Source organism: Hypanus sabinus, chromosome 4, assembly GCF_030144855.1.
Source record: "Hypanus sabinus isolate sHypSab1 chromosome 4, sHypSab1.hap1, whole genome shotgun sequence".
NCBI lineage: Eukaryota > Metazoa > Chordata > Chondrichthyes > Myliobatiformes > Dasyatidae > Hypanus > Hypanus sabinus.
In genome coordinates this window covers 155,708,608-155,728,580 of record NC_082709.1, presented here as the reverse complement: position 1 = coordinate 155,728,580, position 19,973 = coordinate 155,708,608, and the positions used below count along the sequence as shown (strand labels likewise).

At 38.3% G+C, this 19,973-nt stretch overlaps 1 protein-coding gene across 7 annotated transcripts in view; it reads left to right on the top strand.

Moving 5' to 3' along the window:
* The window catches only part of LOC132393385 (HMG box transcription factor BBX), a 134,777-nt gene that overhangs the window by 105,921 nt on the left and 8,883 nt on the right, over nt 1–19,973 (top strand). For 6 of the 7 annotated variants that reach the window (XM_059968521.1, XM_059968517.1, XM_059968520.1 and 3 more), the window contains 8 exons: nt 1,135–1,202; nt 2,997–3,053; nt 4,227–4,989; nt 13,329–13,467; nt 14,262–14,410; nt 17,855–17,926; nt 18,874–19,059; nt 19,694–19,901. In XM_059968521.1, the coding sequence (XP_059824504.1) occupies nt 1,135–1,202; nt 2,997–3,053; nt 4,227–4,989; nt 13,329–13,467; nt 14,262–14,410; nt 17,855–17,926; nt 18,874–19,059; nt 19,694–19,901 (1,642 nt within the window). The remainder of the gene's footprint in view (nt 1–1,134; nt 1,203–2,996; nt 3,054–4,226; nt 4,990–13,328; nt 13,468–14,261; nt 14,411–17,854; nt 17,927–18,873; nt 19,060–19,693; nt 19,902–19,973) is intronic. The other variant, XM_059968516.1, reaches the window with a different exon arrangement.

Below are 19,973 nucleotides of genomic sequence, written 5' to 3'. Positions count from 1 at the left end.
TTGTTCCACCAGATTTAAACACAATCTGAATTCCTCACCTTTTTTAATGAACAATCCAGAATGCAGTATTTACCACAGATGGAAAGTTACTTTAAAATCACTACATCTCAAATCGTGAAACTCTCTTATTATCTGTGGCCAAAACCATAAAACTGTCAGAACTCCATCTGACTCAAAATTGGCTCCAGCAATCTTTTAAAGAATTTAGCGTAATTTGTATCCATTTTTATCTAACACATTCTGTATTTCATTAAATATCATTAGATTTCTTTGTTCCTATTGAGACATTCCTATACATTTTACAAGGTGTGAATGGGAAATAACTAGCAATTTTTGGAGAATATTCTTTATCGAACTAAAAGTCAGAGTCATGAACATAATGTTGAAGTCAGTTGTAAACAAGGGGTGGAGAAGGAATTAAGATGTTTGCTTTGGAACCTGGACCAAAATTCTGTTGTGTAGCCCTGCAGAATAGAACTTTATGTGAAAACTAGTAGGCTAATTTCAGTCAGCAACTCAAACACTTGTGGGAGAAAGTGATAATGTTCTTTCTCTGTGCATGTGACAAGCTTAAGGAACTGTTATTTCATACATAAGGAAGGGCCTTAATCAGGTGAAGATCTACTCCAGTCTAGCTCAGAGATGTAACTAGTCATTTTTGTTATCTTTTTGTGTCAAGAGGGCATGAAACCACCAAGATGTTGACCTTAGATCAGATGTGACAACTTGTTGAATTTATGCATGTTACTAAGCAGAGGAAAATAAACTAACAAGGATTTCCTTAGTATCTATCGGCATTATTTCTTTTACTACTGTATAGTGTCTACACTGAATGTTTCTATTTGTTCTTTGAAACAATTTTAACAAAATGATAGGATGAAAATGTGTATAGTTCAGGATCCACACCTTCGGTTCACTTGCCCACTGAGCAGTCAGGAAAATACTTATTCAAAGTAGTATATTGCAACAATACAACAATAATAGTTTTGTTTACTAGATGGCAGAATGGAGATGAACTCGTAGCTGCCAATTGAGAAGCATTTTATTGTCTTAAGTTGTAGTTATTTGTGATAGATGGTGTCATAGGATTAGTTTGGGAATGAATAACACATGCATGTATCTCATTACTGATAGATCCCACTCAAATGGGAGGACTCAGCATGCTGCTCTTAGCGGGAGAACATGCCTTAACAGCCAAGGAGGTAAGTTGATAGGATGGACTGGCTTCGGAACTTGAGCTAGTTTAGTAATGTTGCTTTATTTAAAAGTGCATTGTCACTGTATTCCTCGCTTTGTTTTGCTTTATACCCCACAACTTAAAAACTAGGAAAAGAAGTAAAGTTAGGAAAGTTTGTCTTGTAGAAACAAAAGTATAGGTTTTATTACAAGTTAACTTAATGAGCAAATTTTCATCTTAATAAATTGACCGTTGTCATTTCTTGCAAATTGTACAGTAGTTTATGATGGCCATCTCCATTACTGATTCCCTTTGTACACCCATTATTTTGAAATCACAAACTAATTGCCATTTTACATAACACAAGATACTGCTCTTCTCTCAGGAAAGAGCATATTTCCCTTTAAGAAACACACACTCTGTTCCTTTTACTTACTGCCTATTCCACCACATACGAGGCCTGCAGTATTTTCTGTCTTGCTATAGGTAACATCTATTTTCACAGATTAGAAACATTCATCAGTATTTTATGCATGTAACTTTCAAAAGTTTTATAACTGCGAAGATCTTGTGGATATTTTCAAGTTTAATTGACAATTTAAATATCCCAGTGTCTGAGATTTGTGGTCATCCACACATCCACAAATTTGATTGCCCTCATAAGAAAGGCAATCAGTGGCCACTTTATTAGTTACACCAGTACTTCTGCTCGTCAATGCAAATATCTAACTACCAGTCATGTGGGGGGAAACTCAGTGCATGAAATTATGGTCAGGAGGTTCCATTTTTGTTCAGACCAAACATCAGAATGGGAAAGGAACTACCTAACTGACCAAGTGATCTAAGTGGCCATGAAATGAATGTTGGTGCCCAGCTGGATGGTTTGACTATCTCAGAAACTGCTGATCTCTTGGGATTTTCATGCACAACAGTCTCTGGAATTTACAGAGAATGGTGCGACAAACAAAAATATCCAGTGAGCTCCAGCTCTGTGAGCAAAAATGCCTTGTTAATGAGAGAGGTCAGAGGAGAATGGCCAGACTGGTGTAAGCTGACAAGAAAGCGACAGCAACTCGAATAACCACACATTACAACAGTTTACAGATAACACAACATGTCAAACCTTGAAGTGGATGGGCAACAGCATAAAGAGTGGGTTCCAGATCTGTATCTAATAAAATGGCCAGTGGGTGTACTTTCCACCAAAGACAACCAACTCAATGTTCATTGATTCAGGCAAAATTGTAGGTTCCAATATAGAAGGGTCTTTCTACCATAAATTTACCACATTCTGTCAGTGGTCTTTGATTGCAATAGTCATTTTCTGTTGTACAAACAGTTATTTCTTCAGGTAAAGCTTTTTCACATGGACATCAGGCATTCCTCACCATCTTAAGTTATATATATTTCTCCCTACCTTTGAGTTGTATTATATGATGGTTATCTTTATTTACAGTAATTCATGTATATCTCAGTGATGGTACTCTTTTCTATGTTTTATATTTGGCTTGTCTAATCACCTTTGACTGGATGCCATATGTTAAATTAAGTAGGGCTGCTTATAAATTTTCCATGCAGAAATGAGAAGTTGCTGTCAATAGCTGACAGCTTTTAAACTACCCTTAATGAAGGCTGCATACTCACAATGTTCGGTATTTATGTCGAATATAGTCAGCAGTAATATTTAAGTATTCATAACGAAAATACTTTTTTATGCTGGTTACAGTTCTTCTCAGCGGCAGAAATGTAATTATAATAAAGGATATGACAGTAAATCTGAAAGATTTTTTTTTCCCCTCCTTCATCCAATACAACACAGCCAGGGGTTCCGGATTCGAAGCAGTGTGGGAATTCTGCATTATTTCAGCTAGCAGAGGTATGTCATCTAAAACTGAAATTATGTGTAAATACATGCATCTTAATTCATTAAAAGGCTAGGTACTTCTACAATCTACTGCTAGAGTGGCTTGCTCTGGCCACTGGAATGTGTGTGTGTTTATAGTGGAAAAAAAAACCTGTTAAATAGTTTTACAGAAAAATAAAACAGGACTGTCAGTCTGTAAACCTCTTGGCCTTGAGACTTATCAGCTAAATAGTTCAAGTAAGAACATGAATGTGTTCTTGATGACAAGGACAACCAAATATTCCTCATTGTACAAAAGCCAATTGAAATATAATCACAGTACTTTGCAGTCAGTGGTATGTTGAATTGCTCTGAAATATATTAAATTCATCGACAAAAGTCAAGTAAACTTGATGTATTTTAAACTGTCAATACTTTTCCCCAGTACTTGCCAGTTTAAGTGTATTAGAATTAAGGTTATATTAGTGTATTAAGACATCAGTTTTCATCATTTATGGATATCAGCTTGTAACCTTGTGATCAGAAGGAATTGAGTTGTGTTTAGTTCGACCTTAGCTGGATAAAGTTCCTGTTCCTCCTTTTTAGAATTCAAATAAATGTTTTATTTTATAGTGACTGTGGCCATTAATCATGTTTCCCTTTAAAGTGAACCACACTTATGAGAGCTCTATGCCATGTCCTCAAATTCAGGAACTTGCCTTTTAACACTTGGCCATAAGTTGTTTTAGCTTAAATGTTATAGTTCCAGTGGTGGTATTAAAACACACTGCTGTTACCATGGTGTTAATTAGAATTGCTGGCAGCCTCTTGGCTATTTGTTTTCAAATAACATTGCCAGTCTTCCAGGATTATGACGTCTCACTAAATTAACGATTAATTCATCAGACAGTGAACAATCAGGAGGGGTGGGTCTGGAGGCGAATTCTGGGGGAGTAGAAAAGTCATATTTACACTCAAATAAAATTGTAGGGTTTTTATTTGAATATTTTAAATTGATTAATTTTATAACAATATTATAAATATGGAAATTTTATGAAACTGCTAAGAATAGAGCCAACTGAACTTGGCAGTTCAAATCACATGCTATCTCTGTTTCCTAAATTGGAAACTGGGAGATTTGTGTATTCTAGTATGGGGTTTTTTTTTGAAATTCTGTTTAATTGCACTGTGTGTTATTTGCTTCAGATGTGTTCAGACCGGTTGGTAACAGAAGGAGTAAAAACTGAATCTTCTACAATTATCCTGGAAGATGAGCATAAGCCTGAGATCCCCACTGTTAATTCTCCAATTGGTACAAAGAATGACATTAATACTAAGCCAAGGGAGTGGATTGCTAATGAAAAACCATTGTCTTTGCTAACTGACAATTCTATGACAAGTCTTAACAAAGGTGAAAAAATTAAGAAAAAGAAAAAGAAGAAAGTTAAACTTGAATCTACCAAAGCTGATAAACAGACATTTAAAAAAAGTGGAAAGAAACGGAAATCTTCTGAGTCTGACATAGATAGTTTAATGTATACTATAGATGCTGTGGCTAAAGGTGACTGGGGCACTGAAAAGCCTTCAGTAAGTCCGGTAAAAAGTGGACGGTGCTCAGCAAAGTCAACTGAAAATCAATTATACTCTGTCTCCAGCCCACCAAAGAAAAAAATTAAACCAAAACCAATAAAATTATCTGCTGAGAAAGTTTCAGAATTCAACAAACACTCAAAGGTGTCTGATTCTGAGAAGATTACCACCAGCCCCATCAAAACTGAAACATTTCCTATAACTGATCAACTACTTTCACATAGTGCGCTAAGTGAAGTGAAAGGTGAAAGCAAGGAAATCAACAAAAAAACAGAAGCTTCTGGGTCCAGAAAATCTGAACGAGCATGTAAAGGTGCCCTTTACAAGACTTTAGTGTCAGAAGGCATGTTGACATCTTTACGGGCTAATGTTGACAGAGGTAAGTGAAGAGATTCCGAAGCATAAATTGCCTGGTTATATTTTTGGGATTCTTGTATTACACTTTGGAAGTATGAGTATGTTTGATGGCCATTGTTTTCTAATAGAACCTTGTATTTTGAAACTCAAAAATGTAAAGAGGTAGAATTAAAGTAACAATTCTGCAGGATTTTCTGAGTTGCCAATTATATGCTTATATGTCCATTAGCAATTATATATAAATAATTTTTCCAAGCTGTTCTTGAACTTCTATATGTTTATAAAGATGTCTCCAAGTTTAGCACATACAAGTCAGGCAGTTGGATTTCACTTGCTTTTAATGCCAAGTCTTTGCGTTAAGTGCTTAACTAATTCTAGTCCACTGTAAAATTCCATAAGGTTGATGAAAAGGCATTTGAAACAGCATTAAGGTAATTTGTCCTCCCCCACCCCAAAAATGCACTAATACATTAAGATGTATTAGTGATAAGATACATTAAGATGTTGTATTCAATCTCTGACAAGTCACCACACACTAGACCAAATAGGGTGTCTGCCCTCAATGACATTCCCCATGGTAGAGAAACAGTAGCACTGTCAGGATGAGCTGCAAACAATTAAAATCTGTTGTGACAAGCAAATATTGAATCATAGATTTGTTTGTTCAGGGTGTACTTGCAAAGTATCTGAAGGATTATTATGTGCTAGCTGAAACACCCTGCCTGATTACCATATCGGTAGCAATGATTGGAGTGTTGAGGTTACTTATTTTGCATTGGATGTTATAATTTTGCAGGTTGCCTACAAAATACGACAATTTATAAGGTTGTTGCCAAAAGTCTACATGAATAATGCCTGCCATCTCTGCTCATCAGAGAGATTAATCTTTGGATGTCAAGCAAAACATCCCCTTCCCCCTTCTCTTAACCCTGCTTCAGCTTTGAAGAAGTATAAACCTTTACCAATTGATGGAAAGGTTCTTAATGGGAGCCTTAATGGATCCCAGTGTGGTCAATGGGAGTCTGCCAGTAATGGTGGCAAATGCCAGTGCATTGAATGCTACCTGGTTCTCAAAGCAGATGAAAGCACCTCCTTGGTGCTTATTGAGCAGCAACTTGGGAGATGCACAGAGATTTTTTTATAGACCTTCCTGTGGCTAGGAAGCTGAGGCTCATCATGACCTTGACCTCCATGAAAGCAGTTGAGGCACAGACAAATGTGACAATGGGTTTTATGTGCAACATTTTACAAAAGCATGAGCCCTAAGTACATTGTTCATCAGAGAGGCTGAGGTAACATAGAGTGTAGAGTCACAAGGCACTACAGCTCAGAAACAGGCTCTTCGGCCCATCTTGTCTGTGCTGAACTAGTATTTTTCCTAAGTCACATCGACCCACACCTGGGCCATTGGCCTCAATACCCTTTCATCCATGTACTTGCGCAAACATCTCTAAATGCTGCAAAGAAACCCGCATTCACCACTCCCGCTGTCAGCCTGTTCTACCTTTGCACCATCCTCTGTGTGAAGAAGTTCCCCCTCAGGTTCTCCCTTAAACTATGTCTCACCCAGTCTAATGGAAAAGCCTGTTTGCTTTTATCCAATTGAAACGCTCTGGTTTCATCGGCTACATAAGTCTAGGGAAGGCACCCTCTGGCCCCACCAAATGTGTGAGATTGAGTTGCAAAACCCCAAAATCTCCTGTTTGTGTGGATGCTGTGTGATTTGTTACCCTATTACCAATAAGTACCACAAATACAATTAAATGATTTCGCATTATAATTCTTAATTTGATTAAAGAGTTGGCAAAGAAAAAGCAAAAAAAAATGAAAGGGCCCATTTTAATGAAACAGTCTGATGTGCACAGGTTGGAGCTCACAGTTTCCCCTTAGCCAATCCTCCTTTGCTCTCCCTGGGCTTCAATGAATTATGGCCCTGCTCTGGGTTGAGTCCTACGCCCTCTTCTCTTTGGTGTCTTTTCCCTTCATTTCCCACTGAACAAACCGACCCGGCTCACACTGGTGTCAGGCACACAACACAAAAAGACATTCCCTCTATTGGACGGTTCAGATTCCAAAGCACCCATTATCTTTAACCATAACCCAAACACTGCTTCTACAGAAAGACCATTACATTAGCAGTGAAACCTTTCTCAGCGTGTTACACTATCTAAACCCCTATAATTTTTTATATCTCTATCAAACCTCCCCGTTTCTCCTATGTTGCAGGGAATAAACTCTTAACCTGGTCAAACTTTCCCTACAACGCTGGTCCTCAAGTTCCAGCAACATCCATGTGCAGTGCCTATAAAAAGTATTCACCCTCCCCATGGAAATTTTCATGTACTATTTCACAGCATTGTATCACAGTGGATTTACTTTGGCTTTTTTTACACTGGTCAACAGAAGAGACTCTATTTCTATCAAACTGAAAACAAATTTCTACAAATTTGTTTAAATTTATTACAATTATTAAACACAAAATAATTGCATAAGAATTCATCCCCTTTAAGTCATTATATAGTAGATGCATCTTTGGTAGCAATTACAGCTTTGAGTCTGTGTGGATAGGTCTCTATCAGCTTTGCTCATCTGGACACTGCAAATATCCCCCATTATTCTTTGCAAAACTGCTCAAGCTCTGTTAGATTGCATGGGGATCATGAGTGAACAGCCCTTTTTAAGTCCAGTCACAAATTCTCAGTTAGATTGAGGTCTGAACTCTGACTTGACCACCCCATAGCATTAACTTTATTGTTTGTAAGCATTCCTGTGTTGCTTCGGTCCATCGTCTTGCTAAAAAACAAATCTTCTCCCAAGTCGTAGTTCTCTTGCAGACTGCATCAGGTTTTCCACCAGGATTTCCCTGTATTTTGCTGCATTCATTTTACCCTCTATCTTCACAAGCCTTCCAGGGCCTGCTGCAGTGAAGCATTCCCACAGCATGATGCAGGCTCTGCGATGTTTCATGGTAGGGATGGTGCATATTTGATGTGCAGTGTTTGGTTTATGCCAAGCATGATGTTTAATCTGATGACCAAAAAGCTCAATTTTTTTTATCAGTCCATAGACCCTTCTTCCAGCTAACTTCAGAGTCTCCCACATGCCTACTCTCTGGCATACTCTAGATGAGATTTCATGGAGTTTTTTCCAACTTTGGCTTTCTCTTTGCCACTCTCGCATGAAACAGTGACTGGTGAAACACCTGGACAACAGTGGTTGTGTGCACAGTCTCTTCCATCTCAGTCACTGAAGCTTGTAACTCCTGCAAACTTGTGATAGGTCTCTTGGTGGCCTCCCTCACTAGTCCCCTTCTTGCATGGTCACTCTGTTTTTGAGGATGGCCTGCTCTAGGCAGATTTGTAGCTGTGCCACATTTGTTCCATTTCTTGTTGATTGACTTGACTGTACGGGAGATGGATACAAGAACATTTCCAAATCACTGACTATCCCTTGGAGTATACACTTTAAAGGTATGTGGTGCCTCAGAAGACTCCAATAGTAATCCTTGTTTCATCTCAAGCCTCAAATCTCCAACCAAAGCTGCATGATCATCTATGGCTATAAAGATGGCTCCAGTGATGGAGAGGTGCCAGTGTTGCCACTGCATCTATTGGTTGAGTATCTCAGCAGTTAAACTCTGGATAGAACACTTGCTACTATTTTAATACTCTCTGATCTTTTGAAGGTGTTTGAGTAGCCTACATCAGTAATGAAGCTGCCCACTCAGTTCTCCCATTGTCAGCAGAGTGTTCCCTTAAATACCACAAAGAAAATAAACAAGCACTTTGTGCTACTAATTCACAGAGACCTTTCCAGGTGCTTGTAAGTTGAAACTGAATCTGGTTCATGCCTCGCTGATATGGGTGAAAGTGAGAATTACTGGTATGTTATAACCATATAACAATTACAGCACGGAAGCAGGTCATCTCAGCCCTTCTAGTCCGTGCCAAACGCTTACTCTCACCTAGTCCCACTGACCTGCACTCAGCCCATAACCCTCCATTCCTTTCCTGTCCATATACCTATTCAATTTTACTTTAACTGTCAAAATTGAACCTGCTTCTACCACTTCTTCTGGAAGATCGTTCCACACAGCTACCATTCTCTGAGTAAAGAAGCTCCCCCTTGTGTTACCCCCTAAACTTTTGCCCCTTAACTCTCAACTCATGTCCTCTTGTTTGAATCTCCCCTACTCTCAATAGAAAAAACCTATCCACGTCAACTCTATCTATCCCCCTCATAATTTTAAATACCTTTATTAAGTCCCCGCTCAACCTTTTACGCTCCAAAGAATAAAAACCTAACTTGTTCAACCTTTCTCTGTAACCTAGGTGCTGAAACCCAGGTAACATTCTAGTAAATCTTCTCTGTACTCTCTCTGTTTTGTTGATACCTTGCCTATAATTTGGTGACCAGAACTATACACAATACTCCAAATTCAGCCTTACCGATGCCTTGTACAATTTTATCATTACATCCCAACTCCTATAATCAATGCTCTGATTTATAAAGGCCAGCATACCAAAAGCTTTCTTCACCACCCTATCCACATGAGATTCCACCTTCAGGGAACTATGCACCATTATTCCTAGATCACTCTCTCCTACTGCATTCCTCAATGCCCTACCATTTACCATGTATGTCCTATTTTGATTAGTCCTACCAAAATGTAGCATCTCACACTTAATCAGCATTAAACTCCATCTGCCATTTTCCAGCCCACTCTTCTAACTGGCCTAAATCTCTTTGCAAGCTTTGAAAACCTACTTCATTATCCACAATGCCACCTATCTTCGTATCATCTGCATACTTACTAATCCAATTTACCACCCCATCATCCAGATCATTAATGTATATGACAGACAACATTGGACCCAGTACAGATCCCTGAGGCACACCACTAGTCACCAGCCTCCAACCTGACAAACAGTTATCCACCACTACTCTCTGGCATCTCCCTTCCAGCCACTGTTGAATCCATTTTACTACTTCAATATTAATACCTAACGAACCTTCCTAACTAACCTTCCGTATGGAACCTTGTCAAAGGACTTACTGAAGTCCATATAGACAACATATACTGCTTTACCCTCGTCAACTTTTCTCGTAACCTCTTCAAAAAATTCAATAAGGTTTGTCAAATGTGACCTTCCTCGCACAAATCCATGTTGGCTGTTCCTAATCAGACCCTGTCTATTCAGATAATTATATATACCATCTCTAAGAATACTTTCCATTAATTTATCCACCACTGATGTCAAACTGACAGGCCTATAATTGCTAGGTTTACTCTTAGAACCCTTTTTAAACAATGGAACCACATGTGCAATATGCCAATCCTCCGGCACCATCCCCGTTTCTAATGACATTTGAAATATTTCTGTCAGAGCCCCTGCTATTTCTACACTAACTTCCCTCAAGGTCCTAGGGAATATCCTGTCAGTTCCTGGAGTCTTATCCACTTTTATATTCTTTAAAAGCACCAGTATTTCCTCTTCTTTAATCATCATAGTTTCCATAACTACCCTACTTGTTTCCCTTACCTTACACAATTCAATATCCTTCTCCTTAGTGAATACCAAAAAAAGAAATTGTTCAAAATCTCCCCCATCTCTTTCAGTTCCACACATAAGGGACCAATTTTATCCTTCACTATCCTTTTGCTATTAATATGACTGTAGAAACCCTTTGGATTTACTTTCACCTTACTTGCCAAAGCAACCTCATCTTCTTTTAGCTTTTCTAATTTCTTAAGGTTCTTCGTACATTCTTTATCTTCCTCGAGCACCTCATTTACTCCATGCTGCCTATATTTATTGTAGATATCTCTCTTTTTCTGAACCAGGTTTCCAATATCCCTTGAAAACCATGGCTCGCTCAAACTTTTAACCTTTCCTTTAAACCTAACAGGAACATAAAGATTCTGTACCCTCAAAATTTCACTTTTAAATGACCTCCATTTCTTTATTACATCTTTCTCATAAAACATATTGTCCCAATCCACTCCTTCTAAATCCTTTCGCATCTCCTCAAAGTTAGACTTTCTCAAATCAAAAATCTCAACCCTGGGTCCAGTCCTATCCTTCTCCATAATTATATTGAAACTAATGGCATTGTGATCACTGGATCCGAAGTGCTCCCCAACACATGCCTCCATCACCTGACCTATCTCATTCCCTAACAGGAGATCCAACACTGTCCCTTCTCTAGTTGGTACCTCTATATATTGCTGCAAAAAACTATCCTGCACACATTTTATAAACTCCAAACCATCCAGCCCTTTTACAGAATGGGCCTCCCAGACTATCTGTGGAAAATGAAAATCTTCCACACAATGTTGGCATAGTTAGCTGAGTATCTGACACTGAGAAACCAGCAACTTCACCGCAGTGCATTGCAAGCAGAAGTGAGGGTAAACTTCACCCAGCAGTAGCCAATCAGTTCAACATGTTGACCATGGTTTGGAAGCCTCTAATTTAAGAGATTTTCTGTATATATTTTGATCAATAAATGTAGTTCAGCTTTGTGATGCTCCTTTTAAACTGTAATTTTTAAACCTAAACTCTTTCTGCATTCAACCATGGCTAGGCTTGTGGAAATCGATCTTTATTTCTCAACCATTTGGCAAATGTGAGATTTGATTTGATTTGCAGGTTTGAGATTTAAGACATTGACTTTAATGGATCAGAAATTTAAGGATTTCTCAAAATTAGGAAGTTGGGGCAAACAAATTATCGTGACATAACATTACATTGTTGCATTTTTATGTAAAAAATGTAAATATGCATAAATCAATAATATAAATATTTTAAATCATTGTGCTTGGCCACAGCGTTAAATTTTATAAGAAAAATGACTTGGCAATTACAGATATAAGATCAGGTTTTCTTTTCAATTTGAATGGGTTGTCTGATGGCTTCTGTTTAAATGAATCTCAATTATTTATGCTAAAAATATATTTTCATCACTTTGTGACTGAGGTGAAATCAATGTTTACCAATTTAGAAGTTGCATGCTGATGGCTGAGCTGCAACTACCAAAAAGTTGTAATTCACCTTAGCTATTGTAGATTTTTGTATACTTCACAGACAAATTTCTCATTCTCTAATCCACCCTGTCCAAACTCGTAATCTTCCTATTTTTCTCTCTCAGTTTGGTCTAGAATTCTTGTTTCATCACCCCCATCTCTGCTTTCCAACCCACAGCTCTCACCCCAGCCCAATTGAGAAGCTGTTTCTTTCCCTCTTTATTGAATTCAACCTGACAAAAATCCACTAGTTTCATAATTACTTAGATCCTGATATGATTATTCAAACAGCTGTATAAATAACAATTTAATTCACTGAATGACTGAGGTGAAATAACTTTCATTTACGTCTTTGGTAACTAATTTAGAGCACAGGGAAATTCAAAACAATTGAATTTTGTTGACTCTAGATGGCAGTATTGCAAAGAATTCCATAGTAATGTTTGTCCTGTGAGAAATAGTCCATCGATTTTCCACAGCGCCCTTAAACTGTGCTGTGTATTAGGCTCTGTCCTGCAATCTGTTCAAGATTCAGAAGTGATGCTGTTATTGTTGAAATACATCATCCAAGGAAATGTTACTTTCAACAAGGGCACTCAACAGAGGAACTACATCTGACTTCAGTAACCAGAAAGTGGTGAACAAAAAAAATTTACAGGCAGCTCTGGCTTTTGTGACAACTATTCGCTGATCGGCACCCTTGAGTGTATGCAAATGCTGAATAAGGTTTAGTCAGATTCCACTGTGGTTGAATATCACATTGATTTCGCTGTCAAACCTCCCATGCTGATATTCGGAGAGTTAGTAGTATACAACGTGTCTTCTTAAACACATCATCTTCATCGGGCAGGAAGTGAATACACTAGCTTTAATGTTCACCTTGTGTAACTGGGAGGAAAATAAAAGCATATTTCATTTGTATAAGGGTACATTTTGTCCATTGTGTTTTGGTCTGTGCTGGCTTGGCAACTGCAGTTGAAGGTAATTGCAATCAGCTGTATAATGGCGGAACTTCTGCTCTAAGGAACACTGCAGATCTTAGATCAGAAATACAAAGGAGTTGATGTAGTGTTTTCCATTGAATACAGCATATTGCTAGTGGAATACCAAACCAATTTACAAGTTGGAATTTCTAACCTCATATTCCCTGTACTTCAGCTGTCGGTCTCAAAAAGATGACTCGCATGTTAACCTTGAGCTAGATCTATCACGGAACATAAGCACCAGTGTTTTTAAGGAACCAGATTAACTTGGGAAATGGGTTGTTACCAGTTAGCATTATGGATATGGCTGTAATTTGCATCTCTTCACTGAATATGTGTTTATACTTTCAGGCAAGAAAGCTTCAGGGAAAGGGGGATCCTCTGATCATGAAGGATGTTGGAAGGAGGATGATTGGACATTTTCAAATGTTGGAAGCAGTGGAACCAAAAAGTTGAAAAAATTGAAACAAAAAGATGAATCAGCCCTTGGGTAAGAAATCCATTTCCTCCTTCATTGCTATTAAAAAATTAACCTGCAATTTATTCATTCAGCAAATGGATTTTTATGCCTACCAATTATTCGTACATAAATTGTAAAAAAAAGATTGTTCTGAGGTGAGCATTGCTACAACTTGATTTTCAGTAGGTCTTGAAAGAAATGATATTGTGGCCCCAGCAATCTGTTTGTGTGCTTCTAGCTGAAACTTGTATCTCTTATAAGTGATATTTATCTACAAGATTAAAAATGCAGCTTTTAGCAAATAGTACTTTTTGTCAGGTACCATTTGGAATCTGTCAAAAGTGTGTCTACTATAACTTAGTTATCAGAGCTTGACTTAGGGTTAGAAACCTAAGTGGCTTATTATGTTTTACTACTGCCAAAATCATCTTTAAACCTATTTCTTTAATATTTTGAATGTTGTCATTAATAGTTTTAATGACTCACTATCTCTAAACTATGATTAGAACATGTAATTTAGCAAACAAAAACCTGGTGAAAGCACCTTTTTATTTTGCTGATCAGTTTTGTTAACTGACCAGCCGTGGCGAAGCAGTGGTTAGGATGAAGGGGCACATTACCATTGTACTGCATTATGGATCGTGCATTGAGTGACATAGATAGTCCACATAGTCAACAAGGATCCAACAAAACCTCATTGTTATCTGGAACAGTGTCATCTCGCTGGAAGAAACTTCACTGAAGGAGAATCTACTGAAGTTTGATGACTTGACCAGCATTGTGATTATAACAAGGACTTATGGACTCTGTTTCTTTCATTCCAGCTTAGGGAATCTAGAGCAGGAATTTGAAAAGAAATTCAACAGCCTTCCACAATACAGTCCGGTAACCTTTGACCGCAAGAACTCAACAGTGACGAGGAAAAAGAAGAAGAACAGGAGTGGATCCACTGAGCAGCTGAAGTGTGATAAAGGTGGGACTGGAGAGTGTGAAATATTCAGGGATAAATATTTAAATCATCATGAATAGAAGTAGAAGTACCAAGCATTGACTATAGTTTAACAGTTCATTGCCTTTAGATTTCAGTAATAGTAATTGCCTCTTCAGGTACCTGTATACTTTGCAGGAAACCCTGGGAAACAATTAGCAGATCAGATGGTCACATTGGGGAAGGAAGGATAATTAACTTTTTAAAGTGAAGATCTTTCATGGATGGCTCCCAAACTGAAACATAATTCTGTCTCTTATTTCACAAGTGCTTCCTGTGTGACAAATATTTATATTCATTATTTTTATGTCAAATTTCCAGCATCTGCATTATTTTGATTTTGTACTTTATTTTAAATGGACATATTCAGTTACTTTACACAAATGCCCCAAAAGAGAAAGAAGGACCCAGATATTTAATAACTCAACTTTCTTCAGAAAGTACCATAGTTCTTTACCAAGGCCTAATTGAACTTGCCTTTATTTAACTAATTGAAGAAAGATTCAGGTCTTTCATGTAGAAAAAGAACATGGACAGATTTAGGATGGGAATTCCAGAGCAGGCGTTTTACATAACAAAAGATATGGTGGTACAGTAGAGTAGTGGTTAGCACACCACTTTTCAGTGCCAGCGACCAGGGTTCAGTTCCCACCACTGTCTGTAAGGAGTTTGTTTGCTCTACCTGTATCTGCGTAGGTTTCCTCCAGGTGCTCCGGTTTCTTCCCACAGTCTAAGGACGTACTGTTGGTAGGTTAGTTAGTCATTGTAAGTTGTCCCATGATTAGGCGAGGGTTAAATCAGCGTGGCTCGAAGGGCCAGAAGGGCCAAATCTATGCTATATCTAAATAAATACATAAAATAAAAAACTTACGCACTGCAAGTAGTGAAACAGAGAACTCATAGCATATGAGAATTTACAGAACTGAGTTTTGGCTATTGCTAGGTTCATAAAAGGTTAGTGGTATGCGGGATAGATTATTAAGCATGTGTACTTCAGTTTGGTGGTTTTGAGGGACCAATAATTAATTGCCAAGCTCGGTGAACACCGCAACATTAAACCAGTTACTAATTTATATCTTGATTGTGATATTGTGTGAATTGCATGAAGCCCAGGATTATACCTGCCTTTCTTGTTTGACCTTAACCAATCTATCACTTGAAATCTATAATGTCACTACCAACAGGACTAGTCAGTGCTATAATTTCTGCCAAAGCAAGGTTGGCCACAAACCTCATTGTGATAGATAAACTGCTCCTCAATGTGAGCTTTCATTTTGCTCCCTTTTAGAAGAGGTAAGCATAGTGTTAAATTGAATGAAGTGAGATTTATGTTTGCAGACCAAGCTTTGTCTCAGACATCAAGGACACAACAGTCCATTTCTGGATGCTATCTGGGGTACAGAATTGTTTCTCCTTTCCACTCATCCCCCATAGCTTTTGTTGATCTTCTACCCTGACCTATACAGTAGACCCGTGCACAGTGCTGTGGTTGTGGTTCTGAGTGTACTTCTCAAAAGAACTAGCCCGTGCCAGTATTGACTTTGCTGTACAGTCAACTGGTAACCGTGACATGAGCATTGCCCAACACCGCCCACGCAGTTCTTGGTTGACCTAGATTAATCAAAAGATGTTCTTTAAAGTAGATCTTATTTTATTTCGCAAACATGAGGAAATCTGCAGATGCTGGAAATTCAAGCAACACACACAAAATGCTGGTGGAACACAGCAGGCCAGGCAACATCTTATAGGGAGAAGCACTGTTGACGTTTCGGGCCGAGACCCTTCGTCAGGACTAACTGAAAGGAAAGGTAGTAAGAGATTTGAAAGTAGGAGGGGGAGGGGAAAATGTGAAATGATAGGAGAAGACCGGAGGGGGTGGGGTGGAGCTGAGCGCAAGACAGGTGATTGGCAAAAGGGACACAGAGCTGGAGAAGGGAAAGGATCACGGGACGGGAGGCCCATAGGGAGAAAGAAAGGGGGAAGAGAGCACCAGAGGGAGATGGAAAACAGGCAGAGTGATGGGCAGAAAGCGAGGGGAAAAGAAGGGAGGGGAGAAAAAACTAAATATATCAGGGATGGGGGGAGGAGGGGCATTAACGGAAGTTAGGGAACTGTTGCTTATTTTATTTCTGTAAGTTAGTTCTTTGCTTTATCATAGTACTTGCGCAGTTCCCTCAAATTCTGTTAATCCTTTGCACTGGCTCGAATGCTACTTTGTTATTACTCATGCAGTTTCTGCCTCATTTTTGATGATCTCGTCTGGTGCTTCTGATCTTGGCTCTACTTTAGATCTGTGCTTTGTAATTGTGCACCTTGTATTCCCTCTACTCCTGCTCCTTGCTGTCTCTCTTCTCCTCTTCCATTCTTGATTGGATCCCACCCTTATCAATGTTTTTCGCCACTGTTCCTCTGCTCGGCTTGCCTGAGGAGGATTGAGCTGGAAAACCTCGAACTACAGATCTTGCCTTTGGATGGAGGAGAGATCAGGATGGGAGTGAAATAGAGACTTCTTTATTCAAGGTCTTTTGGAACGCTACCTTACACCTTAGGTAGCTGTGGTTACTCAGTCACTGAGTGTGTTGTAGGCTCTGATGGGTGGATTTTTGGGGATTCGGAGAGTGAGAAGCACAATTCATTGTGTTTTATAATGAAGCAAGCTTGAGGAGCCTTGTTGCCATCTTCCACTTCTGTTCCTGGGGTTGCCATATTGTTGAATGTGTGAGCTTAGAAATGTTAATACACCCAAAAATGTGTGCTCTAGATGGGCGTTAGATCAGCGTACTAAAAAACATACACTCATAATGCCCCTCTATAAATATCTTTTCTAAATGTATGTTGCATATTTTGTGTTTGGAAATGTATTGCTGGGATCCAGGGGTGAGTACAGGCAGAGATTTAGTTTGAGGGTAAGTGGTCAAGTGTAGAGTTATGTATTTCAGCGATGGGATCTAAGAGTTGGAGTTATTGATAAGGCAAAGTAGTTTGATAACAAATAGGTAGGTACAAGGCAGAAAGGAGTTTACAATATGTACAATAGTTGCTATTTAATCATTTATATTTTGCACAAGTAACCATGGACCAACTTCTATCAACTGATCTTAGAATGGACAGAGCTTATTTTCCTGCAATATTATCAGTTATATTAGATGTGATCTTTAATGATAACACTCTATTCAAAATCAACAAAATTTGTATGATTTCATACCTAGCCACAACTGATAGCGCTGTCATCAACACAGCGTATACAGAGATAGTGTGCTGTATTATCCTCGTAGTCCAAGTGACAAAGGCTAATGTAAGAAGCTTAAAGGTTACCTGTATCTTGATTTTCCATAGATTGGAATAGATTATGGATTTTCCGTGTATCACATATCAGTTTGGTGAAGGCCAGCATTTTCTTTTTTTTATATTTTTATTTATATTTTTTAGGATCATCTGCATCTCAGAAAATAGTCAGCAAGTTTAAACACCAAAAGGACACACTTCATTTAACTGATAAAGGTACTAAAAGGGGTTAACATTGCTGTATACATTTTCTCATAGGGTGTGGTTGTCAAGGTAAGTGTCAGGATGTTGGTTGCTCTTGAACCTTTCAGTTTTATCGTGTCATCCAGGTTCAGCGTAAGAGTTGTAAGTCCATTTATTCACGTAACAATGCATAGACAGAAATGTGCACAAAAAAACTCCAGTGGCATTTCCACACATTAAAATATATACAGATTTATTCATAATGAGTTAAGTGCCCGTGTGAGACTGTTAGGTTATATTGTGACATTGTAATCTGTTAAATAGTAATTACATCCATGGTAATCATTGTCTGGTAATCTCTGCATATTACAGGGGTCATTAATTACAATATTTCTGAGACAGATTGTACTTTATTTCAGCAGAGTATCCATTAAAGTGAATTACTGCTATAAATATTATTTCAAGGCGTTTGTTTTACTATTAGTTCTTAAAAGTCACGCTGCTTTGTGTTGCCAGTAGTTCTAAGTAGCATGAAACCTTAGGAAGAGAAGCTTAAAACAGTAGACCTCTGTACCATGATTTTGGAATTAAATTTTGAACTTTCTCTGATACAACTAAGATTAACAATACAATTTAACAATGTGTCAGATAATGAATATACATGCATATTTAGATTCTATTGAAGTGTTCATTTCAAATAAGGACAAACATTTTGCTGTTCCCTGTAATGTTACTACATATAATTAGGTTCCCTTTTAGATCAAATAGCTTCTTCAGATGGAGGCACTAAGTAAAAATTGCTGCTTATGTGGACCATTTGAAGTCCACACAAAAATCAATAAGGGAGATCTAGCCATTAAGATATAACTTGGCATTAAATATATGTGTACACTGTCTCTGAATAAACTACTGAAGAAGACTTGATTCAAGTTTACAGCTGTGATGTTTGTAACTTAGCATAGTTGTTTCTTCTACTTCAGCCATATTCCCACAAGATACGAGCTCTGAGGAACATGCGGAGAAAGCAGATCATACACTATCAATTCCAAGCAGTCTACTAGCGGTCACACAAGAACCGCTCGTTGGCAGCCAAAAGCGCAAGGCCAGAAAAACAAAAATAACGCACCTAATCCGAACAGCTGATGGACGATTGTCACCTGCAGGGGGTGAGTACATCGTGGCAGATTTTAGTTAGTGGCAAAGAAACCAAGTTTATCATTGAGTACAAGCTGACTTGAACTGTTCCTCTAAGAGGGAGGTATGTTATTTATGTAGTGTGTCTCGAGTTGTAAATGGGGCAGCTATTCCTTGGAGAACATTGTGAGGCAGTAGTGGTTTATCAGTAAACCTGGCCATGTTCTCAATATTACTGTTCAATATGATCACTGTAACCCTGTATGATGTGATAAACTATATAAAGCGCACTGATGAACTTTCTATGCAAAGTTTCCTGAAATCCATGGAAACAGCAGCAGAAAATAGAAATGTAATTTCACCTTAAATATAGCTTCTTCTGGCTAATAAATATGAACAATTCTATTGCATCTTTTGGATGTTAAACAGTCCACATCACAGTCTCTGATCTCTCATGCATAAGCAATAATGAGAAGTAAGCATGTAGCTCCAGGGAAAGGTAATGGACAGATCAAACCATCCAATCTGTGTACATGTATCTGCTAACATCATTAACATCACAGCACAATTGGCAGAGGCTTAATCAGTTGCGGAAAATAATTTACTTGTAATATTGAAAAGGAAAAGTGTGTAACATGTCTTAAAACTGTTGTTCAATTTCTGCAGACCTATCAAAGGAGAAGATGTTATGTAAACAGGAGAAGAAAAAGCAGCCAGAAAAGACAGATGCTTTGACTAGTGCAGTCAACTACGGTAGCTCAGAAAATGAACAGGTTTGCAGTATTTCACCGGAAGTGCAAACTACATCAGCTATCCCAGCATTCTTCAGTTTAGCTGCCTTGGCAGAGGTTGCGGCAATGGAAAATGCACACAGGTGAGAAATAAACTAGGTTTTGGTTACTGCATAATATAGAGAAACTACAGAGTGACAAAGAGAGCTGCTCAG